The 12,347-nt window shown below is 43.8% G+C and overlaps 1 protein-coding gene across 4 annotated transcripts in view; it reads right to left on the reverse strand.

Moving 5' to 3' along the window:
- The window catches only part of AJAP1 (adherens junctions associated protein 1), a 524,377-nt gene that overhangs the window by 44,845 nt on the left and 467,185 nt on the right, over positions 1 to 12,347 (reverse strand). For all 4 annotated transcript variants that reach the window (XM_073656724.1, XM_073656727.1, XM_073656725.1 and 1 more), the window contains one exon: positions 749 to 991. In XM_073656724.1, coding sequence (XP_073512825.1) covers positions 749 to 991 — 243 coding nt within the window. The remainder of the gene's footprint in view (positions 1 to 748; positions 992 to 12,347) is intronic.

Raw genomic sequence — 12,347 nt, forward strand, 5'->3', positions numbered from 1 at the left:
TATGCAGAATTTTGTTTCTTTGATATTTACTTTATTTTAAAAGTGCAATCAATTTTAACAATCATTATACTGATATGATATCGTTTATTAATAATAATAATAATATTAATAATAATAACAATTTAAACCTATAAAATTAAAATGTTCTATGCTCATTAATTTCTAGATTTTTTTGTAATAGCATTTTTTTCTCATACAGAGCTAAATCCTGTTACTTGACATGGCTAAATAATAATATTTGGCAGTCACCACTAGGAGGAGCTAAAGACTTTATTGTGTACTGTTTTAGTTTTGAGTGAAATGTCAAAATAGCCTGCAGTGAGCTCCCTCTAGTGGTGGCTAAAAGCAGACTTTTTTTTATAAGACCGTGAATGCAGGATATTTGGAGCTCTATATCACAAAAACAAAGCTCAAATCTCTATAAAAATATATTAAGAAATTAACCAACAGAAAATGTTACTCCTATTTTAATTAAGAAAACGAACACTGTTTACACCTGAAAATTCATTTTAATACTTTCTCAAAGTATGTAAAAAAAGTTTAAAAAAAACTTTTGAGAGTGTAGTGATTTCCATCAATGCCTTAAACATCACAGTGACCTGCCCGGGTCTATATGATGACACAACACTGAACACAAATAATAATACACATACAATAAAATAGAACATGATACAACACCCTGGCATTGATTCAAAATGAACAAAGATGGAAATTTCTGTTTTCGATCAATAAATAGTTTGTCTCTCACCTATTGCCATTGAATGTTGTTTTATATGCTCCGGTCTGGTGTAACGCCTCATCTGTGTAGACCGGTACGGGAGTCCTTACACACTCATGGGAACATTGCAGAGTCTCGTTATATGCCGTGAATATATCCATGTTGCTGGGCACCCGAGCTGGGGTAAAGTCTGTCAAGTTTTGGCAGCTTTCTTCTTGTTGAGTAATTTTCCGCTGGTGGCTGTTCCTCCTGGCGTTTCCACTTTGTGCACAGCTACAGAAGAAGGCGAAGAACATAGCCATTAATAATGATTCTATTCTCAGGCATATAGTAGCTAAAAGTTTATCTAGAATATTGTTGTACCAAAGTAGCCATACAATAATGGGGGCAGTGATGGGTCAAGCAGGTCCAAAATCAGAAGATGCTGAATATGAGTGGTCTGTGGTGATTTGAGTATCAAACTTTGACACTTGTGAAGCTTATTGGAAATCTGTCACCAGGTTTTTTCAGCCCCACCTGAGAGCAGCATGTTGTACTGAATTCAGTGATGTATCACTTACTGGGCTGCTTGCTGCAGTTTTGAAAAAATCACTCTTCTCTGCTGCAAATCTACCAGTTCTCTGAATGCTGAATTCTATATAACCCACCCACACCATTGATAGGTCACTTTCTGTGTTCACTGTGCATAGGCACAAAGCTGCCAATCAGTGGTGGGGGTGGGGTTACCAGTGCTCCAGTGATAATTTACTTCTGCCGACAAAATTGTGATTTTATCAAAACTATAGAAAGCTGCCCAGTAAGTGACACTTCATTGGAATTAGGGTCTCTGTTTCCATATTATGTTCTGCTCAGATTAGGTGGCAAAAAACAGCTGACAAATTCCCTTAAAGGTGAAGTCAACAGTTAATATTTTATCCAGTAACCCACATACACCTGGATTTGGCCTTGGGGACAACCTACTATTTTTTGATTTTTTTTTGTCCACAGTAGCAAAAGGTATCATGTATGTTCACATGCTGGTGGACTTTTTCATGCCACTACACATTGTCCCACCCCTGGCCAAAAAGGTATCCAGCTCTTGCTCTAAACACTTAAAGCAAAAAAATAGAAGCACATTTGCTAATATTAAAAAACTTGTGGAGAGATGAACCTTTGCTCACGTATACAGTCAAGCACTAGTTATTAGTGATGAGCAAGCATGTTCTGTTTTCCCTTACAGCGAGCATGCTAGGGTGCTCACCGAGTATCTTCAGCGTGCTCCGGTGTTATGTTTGAGTCACTCCTTGTGCATGATTTGTGACTGTTTGAAAGCTTTAATACATGTGAGGAATGCCTAAACAACAAGCATTCCTCACATGTATTAAAGCTGTCAAACAGTCGCAAATCATGCGCACAATGTGACTCAAACATAACACCAGAGCAGGCCGAAGATACTCGGAAAACACCCGAGCATGCTCGTAAATCTCAAGTAACGAGCATGCTCACTCATCACTACTAGTTATTTGTCGACCCTTGAGCTATAGTCATGGTGGGCTCATTGTCCACTATGCCCTGAAGTTAACAGGTGCATAAAATGTTCAGTCAGATCAACAGGGGTCCTTCAATGGCCCTAGCACATCCGCCAAAATTTAGTCAAGGTTGAAGGGGAGCAAAAGTAAAAGCACGGAATAAAGTATGACACATATGCTTTTGCTTTGTAGTCTCAAAGGAAATCAGTGAGAAGATCCCTAAAAAAAACATTGGACAGACTGAATAAAATTTGGGATTTTTAGAGCATCCAGTGCAGAACATCTAAAATTACATTTTGGGGGATTTTTTGTTAATTTTTGGATTCACATTACAGTAATTGGTTCAATAGTGTGGACCAAAAGTGATATATATACATTTCTAGGAGATGTAAACAAGATTAGTGTTTTCCTGAAGATGTAGAAATTGATTCATATCCTAAGGATGTGATCTTTTCTGCAATTCTGCAGTTCGAAGATGTCTAACTGCAGAAGTAGAGTACTATCCCTTGGCCATGAAACTGAAAAAAACGAAAGTTAATTTCTGAAGCAATCACATACCCTGTGTCTCCTAGTTTCCCTCTCCAGAGATGTTGGCTGGACATTAAAACCATTTATTTCAAAGTGGTCTTCAGTAGAGATGAGCGGTGTTCGACTAGAACTGTTCGCCAATCTCAAATTCGAGCTGTTTTGGGCGGTGTTCGAGTTGTTCGACGAACCCGAACGATTTGCAAAAAATTCGGCTGTTCCAGGTTATGTTCGATAACTGTTCGTGCACCAAAAGCGTGTCCTGCATGTCTGGCGCTATTTAGAGCACCAATCATGCAGGGATTGTCTGCCACTCACTGTAATGCCACAGCCATGGTGGTTGTGGCATTACAGTGATTGCCCAAATCGATGGGAACAGTGCTCACAGTGAAACATGAAAAGCCGGCAATTCAGCAGCGGCATACACCGGTACCCGACAATTTAGACATGAAGGAATAGAGCATCACACATAGATTAGATAGATAGAAACATGTCAGTCACATATATATGAAGTACAGTGAAAGTGCTGCTTACTGTACTTGTCATTTAGCGTAAAGGATTTATCAAAAAAAATAATAGTGTTTTCATGCACCGTCTCTTTAAAAAAGCCGGCCGGCAATTCAGCAGCGGTACCCGACAATTTATAACAGAAAGAATAGAGCTTCACACATAGATTAGATAGATAGAAACATGTCAGTCACATATATATGAAGTACAGTGATAGTGTTGGTTACTGTACTTGTCATTTAGTATTAAAATAAAGGATTTATTATTAAAAAAAATGGCGTGGGGTTCCCCTTAATTTTAGGCTCTAGCGGAGGTTAAGCAGACGGCTGGGGCAGATGTTTGAAGCCTGGGAAGGGGGTAATACCCACGGAGCTTCCCAGGCTACTAATATCAGCCCCCAGCTGAATACATAGCCTTTACTAGCTATTAAAATGGGGGACCCCCCAAAAAAAATGACGTGGGGTCCCCCCTAATTTAATAGCTAGCAAAGGCTAGGCAGACAGCTGGGGGCTGATATTAATAGCCCAGGAAGGGAGCCATGAATATTGGCCCCCTCCCAGGCTAGAAACACCAGCCGTCAGCCGCCCCAGAAATGGCGCATTCATAGGATGCGCCAATTCTGGCACTTAGCCTCGCTCTTCCACGCTGCCCTGGTGCGGTGGCAGGGGGTAATAGGGTTGGGGTTGATGTCAGCTTATAATGCCAGCTGACATCAAGCCCAGGTTAGTAATGGAGAGGCGTCTATAAGACACCCCCATTACTAACCCCATAGTCAAAGTTAAAAAAAAACACAAACACCCAGAATAAAGTCCTTTAATTGAAATAAAGACACAATCCTTTATTGTTCTAAATTAAACCATACTTACCGTCACGCCCATTCCAGCTGAAGCCAACGATCTCCTGCAATAAAAGAAAAATAATAAAGCAACCTCATCCTTACCTTTCCATGGTTCCCACGACAGCTTCAGCTCTGCTACATCGAGATGACAGGCTGGACCGCAGCAGAACGCTGCCATCCAGCCTCTCATCCCGCAGACACTGAGAAGCGCAGGCTTACTTGCGCTGCTCAGCGTCTCTCTGTGACGACATCCAGATGAGCCGAGTTCATGTCCAATGAACTCAGCTCACCTCCTGCACGTCACTGACAGCGTGGGAGAATTCTCCTGCACTCAGTGCTTCAGCGTGAGAATTCTCCCGCTGAAGCGCTGAGTGCAGGAGAATTTTCCCACGCTGTCAGTGACGTGCATAAGGTGAGCTCATGTCCAATGAACTCAGCTCACCTCCTGCACGTCACTGACAGCGTGGGAGAATTCTCCTGCACTCAGCGCTTCAGTGTGAGAATTCTCCCACGCTGAAGCGGTGAGTGCAGGAGAATTTTCCCACGCTGTCAGTGACGTGCATGAGGTGAGCCGAGTTCATTGGACATTAACTCGGCTCATCTGGATGCCCTCACAGAGAGACACTGTGGAGCGCAAGCAAGCCTGCGCTTCTCAGTGTCTGCGGGATGACAGACTGGATGGCAGCGTTCTGCTGCGGTCCAGCCTGTCATCTCGATGTAGCAGAGCTGAAGCTGTCATGGGAACCATGGAAAGGTAAGGATGATGTTGCTTTATTATTTTTCTTTTATTTCAGGAGATCGTTGGCTTCAGCTGGAATGGGCGTGATGGTAAGTATGGTTTAATTTAGAACAATAAAGAATTGTGTGTTTATTTCAATTAAAGGACTTTTTTCTGGGTGTTGTGTTTTTTTTAAATACTTTACTAGAAATTCATGGTGGTCATGTCTAATATTGGCGTGACCCCATGAATTTCGGGCTTAGGGCCATCTGATAATGCCAAGCTGGCCCTAACCCCTTTATTACCCAGTGAGCCACCGCATCAGGGCCCTGGATGAGTTGGGTACAGCGCCAGAAGATGGCGCTTCTATGAACGCGCCATTTTCCGGGGTGGCTGCGGACTGCAATTTGCAGCGGGGGTGGCCCAGAAAGCTTGGGCCTCCCTGCGCTGCGGATTCCAGCCCCCAGCTGCCTAGTTGTACCTGGCTGGACACAAAAACAGGGCGAAGCCCCACGTCAATTTTCTTTAAATTATTTCATGAAATAATTAAGAAAAAAAGGGCTTCCCTATATTGTTGTGTCCGGCCAGGTACAAATAGGCAGCTGGTGGTTGGGGGCAGCCCGTTCCTGCCTGCTGTACCTGACTGGACACAAATATAGTGCGAAGCCCCACGTCAATTTTTTTTAAATTATTTCATGAAATAATTAAGAAAAAAGGGCTTCCCTATATTGTTGTGTCCGGCCAGGTACAAATAGGCAGCTGGTGGATGGGGGCAGCCCGTTCCTGCCTGCTGTACCTGGCTGGACACAAATATAGTGCGAAGCCCCACGTCAATTTTTTTTAAATTATTTCATGAATTTCCTGAAATAATTTAAAAAAATTGAAGTGGGGCTTCGCACTATATTTGTGTCCAGCCAGGTACAGCAGGCAGGAACGGGCTGCCCCCATCCACCAGCTGCCTATTTGTACCTGGCCGGACACAACAATATAGGGAAGCCCTTTTTTTCTTAATTATTTCATGAATTTCATGAAATAATTAAAAAAAATTGAAGTGGGGCTTCGCACTATATTTGTGTCCAGCCAGGTACAGCAGGCAGGAACGGGCTGCCCCCATCCACCAGCTGCCTATTTGTACCTGGCCGGACACAACAATATAGGGAAGCCCTTTTTTTCTTAATTATTTCATGAATTTCATGAAATAATTAAAAAAAATTGAAGTGGGGCTTCGCACTATATTTGTGTCCAGCCAGGTACAGCAGGCAGGAACGGGCTGCCCCCATCCACCAGCTGCCTATTTGCACCTGGCCGGACACAACAATATAGGGAAGCCCTTTTTTTCTTGATTATTTCATGAATTTCATGAAATAATTAAAAAAAATTGAAGTGGGGCTTCGCACTATATTTGTGTCCAGCCAGGTACAGCAGGCAGGAACGGGCTGCCCCCAACCACCAGCTGCCTATTTGTACCTGGCCGGACACAACAATATAGGGAAGGCCTTTTTTTCTTAATTATTTCATGAATTTCATGAAATAATTAAAAAAAAAGTACGTGGGGCTTCGCCCTATTTTTGTGTCCAGCCAGGTACAACTAGGCAGCTGGGGGCTGGAATCTGCAGCGCAGGGAGGCCCAAGCTTTCTGGGCCCCCCCCCGCTACAAATTGCAGTCCGCAGCCACCCCGGAAAATGGCGCGTTCATAGAAGCGCCATCTTCTGGCGCTGTACCCAACTCATCCAGGGCCCTGGTGCGGTGGCTCACTGGGTAATAAAGGGGTTAGGGCCAGCTTGGTATTATCAGCTGGCCCCAAGCCCAAAATTCATGGGGTCACGCCAGTATTAGACATGACCGCCATGAATTTCTAGTAAAGTATTTAAAAAAAACACAACACCCAGAATAAAGTCCTTTAATTGAAATAAAGACACAATCCTTTATTGTTCTAAATTAAACCATACTTACCATCACACCCATTCCAGCTGAAGCCAACGATCTCCTGCAATAAAAGAAAAATAATAAACCAACCTCATCCTTACCTTTCCATGGTTCCCACGACAGCTTCAGCTCTGCTACATCGAGATGACTGGCTGGACCGCAGCAGAACGCTGCCATCCAGTCTGTCATCCCGCAGACACTGAGAAGCGCAGGCATGCTTGCGCTCCTCACTGTCTCGCTGTGACGGCATCCAGATGAGCCGAGGTCATGTCCAATGAACTCGGCTCACCTCATGCACGTCACTGACAGCGTGGGAAAATTCTCACGCTGAAGTGCTGAGTGCAGGAGAATACTCCCACGCTGTCAGTGATGTGCATGAGGTGAGCTCATGTCCAATGAACTCAGCTCACCTCCTGCACGTCACTGACAGCGTGGGAAAATTCTCCTGCAATCAGCGCTTCAGCGTGAGAATTTTCCCACGCTGTCAGTGACGTGCATGAGGTGAGCCGAGTTCATTGGACATGAACTCGGCTCATCTGGATGTCGTCACAGAGAGACGCTGAGCAGCGCAAGCAAGCCTGCGCTTCTCAGTGTCTGCGGGATGACAGGCTGGATGGCAGCGTTCTGCTGCGGTCCAGCCTGTCATCTCGATGTAGCAGAGCTGAAGCTGTCGTGGGAACCATGGAAAGGTAAGGATGAGGTTGCTTTATTATTTTTCTTTTATTGCAGGAGATCGTTGGCTTCAGCTGGAATGGGCGTGATGGTAAGTATGGTTTAATTTAGAACAATAAAGGATTGTGTCTTTATTTCAATTAAAGGACTTTATTCTGGGTGTTTGTGTTTTTTTTAACTTTGACTATGGGGTTAGTAATGGGGGTGTCTTATAGACGCCTCTCCATTACTAACCTGGGCTTGATGTCAGCTGGCATTATAAGCTGACATCAACCCCAACCCTATTACCCCCTGCCACCGCACCAGGGCAGCGTGGAAGAGCGAGGCTAAGTGCCAGAATTGGCGCATCCTATGAATGCGCCATTTCTGGGGCGGCTGACGGCTGGTGTTTCTAGCCTGGGAGGGGGCCAATATTCATGGCTCCCTTCCTGGGCTATTAATATCAGCCCCCAGCTGTCTGCCTAGCCTTTGCTAGCTATTAAATTAGGGGGGACCCCACGTCATTTTTTTTGGGGGGTCCCCCATTTTAATAGCTAGTAAAGGCTATGTATTCAGCTGGAGGCTGATATTAGTAGCCTGGGAAGCTCCGTGGGTATTACCCCCTTCCCAGGCTTCAAACATCTGCCCCAGCCGTCTGCTTAACCTCCGCTAGAGCCTAAAATTAAGGGGAACCCCACGCCAATTTTTTTAATAATAAATCCTTTATTTTAATACTAAATGACAAGTACAGTAACCAACACTATCACTGTACTTCATATATATGTGACTGACATGTTTCTATCTATCTAATCTATGTGTGATGCTCTATCTTTCTGTTCTAAATTGTCGGGTACCGCTGCTGAATTGCCGGCCGGCTTTTTTAAAGAGACAGTGCATGAAAACACTATTATTTTTTTAAATAAATCCTTTACACTAAATGACAAGTACAGTAAGCAACACTATCACTGTACTTATTATATATGTGACTGACATGTTTCTATCTATCTAATCTATGTGTGAAGCTCTATTCTTTCTGTTCTAAATTGTCGGGTACAGATGCTGAATTGCCGGCCGGCTTTTTTAAAGAGACGGTGCATGAAAACACTAATATTTTTTTTAATAAATCCTTTACACTAAATGACAAGTGCAGTAACCAACACTGTCACTGTGCTTCTTATATGTGTGACTGACATGTTTCTATCTATCTAATCTATGTGTGATGCTCTATTCCTTCTTGTCTAAATTGTCGGGTACCGGTGTATGCCGCTGCTGAATTTGCCGGCCGGCTTTTTTAAAGAGAGTGTCTTCTGAGCAGTTTGTCAGCTTTTGGACACCTTTGCAGGTGTTTTCTATGTGTTTCTATGTGTTTTTGTTTGCCTGCCATTGGTTTTAACGGTGTTCGACGGTGTTCTAAGGTGTTCGACGAACAGTTCGACGAACAGTTCCTCGAACATCCCGGTGTTCGACGAACCGAACCGAACCCGAACACTACGGGGGTGGCTCAACACTAGTCTTCAGATATTGTATGGCATTCTGGGACAGCAGCGCTTCCTGTTGTGGCAGCGGCTAAGAAATCTATTCAGATGATTTATAGAAAAGTAAAAGTAATTCTACTTGAATTGTGTCCAGTAACTCAACTGTGACTAGTGAGACTAAAATTATGTTTTTTTGTTGAGTTATAAAATAGATAATCTTGATAAAACTTGTGTTTGTAAAGTTTATCTGTATATCTATCTATCTATCTATGAAAAGAGAAAAAAAAGAGAACAAAAAAGAGAAAAAATTAAAGCAGCACCAGTTATATATCGAAAAGTAAATGTGGGTGCAGAGCTTCCCAGACAATAACTCAACCTGAGTATTAGATATGTAAAAAATGGAAGCGGCACTCCAAAAATAGTGTAAATTACTAGACTTTATTGATCCATGTGGCAACGTTTCAGTTCATAGTGTGAACCCTTCTCAAGCAATTAGACAAGTGCACAAGCCATATACAGTGGCATGTAAATGTATGGGCACTCCCGGTCAAAATTACTGTTATTGTGAACAGTTAAGCAAGTTGAAGATAAAGGGAACACTCAAATAAAACATCCTAGATCTGAATGAATGAAATATTCTCATTGAACACTTTGTTCTGTACAAAGTTGAATGTGCTCACAACAAAATCACACAAAAATCATCAATGGAAATCAAATTTATTAACCAATGGAGGCCTGTATTTGGAGTAACCCCCAAAATTAAAGTGGAAAAACACACTACAGGCTGATCCAACTTTGATTTAATGTCCTTAAAACAAGTCAAAATGAGGTTCAGTATTGTGTGTGGCCTCCACGTGCCTGTATCACCTCCCTGCAATGCCTGGGCATGCTCCCGATGAGGTTGCGGATGGTCTCCTGTGGGATCTCCTCCCAGACCTGGACTAAAGCATCCGCCAAATCCTGGACAGTCTGTGGTGCAACGTGACGTTGGTGGATGGAGCGAGACGTGATGTCGCAGATGTGCTCAATCGGATTCAGGTCTGGGGAATGGGCGAGCCAGTCCATAGCTTCAATGCCTTCATCTTGCAGGAACTGCTGACACACTCCAGCCACATGAGGTCTGGCATTGTCCTGCATTAAGAGGAACCCAGGGCCAACCGCAACAGCCTATATTCTCACAAGAGGTCTGAGGATCTCATCTCAGTACCTAATGGCAGTCAGGCTACCTCTGGCGAGCACATGGAGGGCTGTGCGGCCCTCCAAAGAAATGCCACCCCACACCATTACTGACTCACTGCCAAACCGGTCATGCTCAAGGATGTTGAAGGCAACAGATCGCTCTACACAGCGTCTCCAGACTCTGTCACGTCTGTCACATGTGCTCAGTGTGAACCTGCTTTGAAGAGCACAGGGCGCCAGTGGCGACTTTGCCAATCCTGGTGTTCTGTGGCAAGTGGAAAGCATCCTGCACGGTGTTGGGCTGTGAGCACAACCCCCATCTGTGGAAGTCGGGCCCTCATACCACCCTCATGGTGTCGGTTTCTAACAGTTTGTGCAGACACATGCACATTTGTCGCCTTCTGGAGGTCATTTTGCAGGGCTCTGGCAGTACTCCTCCTGTTCCTCCTTGCACAAAGGAGGAGGTAACAGTCTTGCTGCTGGGTTGTTGCCCTCCTATGGCTCCCTCCACATCTCCTGGTATCAGCTCCATGCTCTGGACTCTGTGCTAACAGACACAGCTACCCTTCTTGCCACAGCTCGCACTAATGTGCGATCCTGGATGAACTGCACTGTGAGTTGTACTGTAGATATTGCCTCATGCTACTGTACCTCTAGGGGTGAGAGCAATGGCAAAATGAAAAAGGGACCAAAACAACAGCCAAAAAGTATGAGAATAGAGAAATGGTCTGTGGTCACCACCTGCAGAACCAGTCCTTTATAGGGGGTATCTTGCTAATTGCCTATCATTTCTACCAGTTGTCTGTTCCATTTGCACAACAGCAGGAGAAATTAATTCACAGTCAGTGTTGCTTCATAACTGGACAGGTAGATTTCACAGAAGTGTTATTGACTTGGAGTTACATTGTGTTGTTTAAGTGTTCCCTTTATTTTTTTGAGCAGTGTATAAATATATATACTGTACATATATTTTCATCTTTTAGATTTTAAAAATGACAAAAAGGAAAATTGACCAATTCAAAAGTTTGGGAACCCTGCATGGTTAGTAACTATTAGCACCCCCTTTTGAAAGTATCACACCTTGTAAATGTTTTTTGTAGCCAGACAAGAGTCTTTCAATTCTTGTTTGAGGGATTTTCATCCATTCTTCCTTGGAAAATTCCTCCAGTTCTGTGAGATTCCTGGGTAGTCTTGCATCTTCTGCTACTCTGAGGTCCAGTCACAGATTTTCTAGGATGTTCAGATCTAGGGACTGTGAGGGCCATTGTAAAACCTTCACCTAGCGCCTTTTGAGGTAATCTATTGTGGACTTAGATGTGTGTTTAGGATCATTATCCATTTGTAGAAGCCATCCTCTTTTCAATTTCAGTTTTGTTACAGATGGTGTTTAGTGATGAGCGAGCACTAAAATGCTCGGGTACTTGTTGTTCGAGTCGAGCAAATTGGAATGCTCGAATACTCAGACCGAGTAACGAGCCCAATGTAAGTCTATGGGAAACCTGAGCATTTTTCCGGCGGCTCCCCCCTGCGGTCACCAGAGGGACTAAAAATTGCCCGACTCGATGGGAACAGTGCTTAAGTGACATGGGAACAGCATGGGGAAGAACCCTGGAAGCATTTCTGACTCCCCGGTCACTACTTTTATCAACAACGTTGTCAGAGGTATTACGCCACCTTTACGGGCTTAGAATAAAACATACAAAAACAAAACCAAAATGTATTTTCCTGGGAAATGCCCATTGCAAGAGATGTAAAGGTCGGAGAGCCTCCTGAAAACAATGTTCCCATTATTAGGAAGTATGTTTCCCATACTGTTTGCCTATGCAGTGAAGCAATGGCTGCCAAAAATTTGGAGGAACTCCAATGCCCCTTGCAAGAGATGTAGAGGTCGGAGGGCTTCCTGCAAAAAATGCTCCCATTATTAGGAAGTGTGTCTCCCATACTGTTTACCTATGCAGTGAAGCAACGGCTGTCAAAAATTTGGAAGAACTCCAATGTCCCTTGCAAGAGACGTAGAGGTCGGAGGGCCTCCTGCAAAAAATGATCCCATTATTAGGAAGTGTGTCTCCCATACTGTTTGTCTATGTAGTGAAGCAATGGCTGCCAAAAATTTGGAGGAATTCCAATGCCCCTTGCAAGAGACGTAAAGGTCGGAGGGCCTCCTGAAAACAATGTTCCCATTATTAGGAATTGTGTTTCCCATATTCTTTGCCTATGCAGTGAAGCAATGGCTGCCAAAAATTTGGAGGAACTCTAATGCCCCTAGCCAGAGACGTAGAGGTCGGCGGGCCTCCCGCAAAA

This window comes from Phyllobates terribilis, unplaced genomic scaffold (genome assembly GCF_046119375.1).
Source record: "Phyllobates terribilis strain yellow unplaced genomic scaffold, ASM4611937v1 Scaffold_12__6_contigs__length_324123572, whole genome shotgun sequence".
NCBI classification, from domain to species: domain Eukaryota; kingdom Metazoa; phylum Chordata; class Amphibia; order Anura; family Dendrobatidae; genus Phyllobates; species Phyllobates terribilis.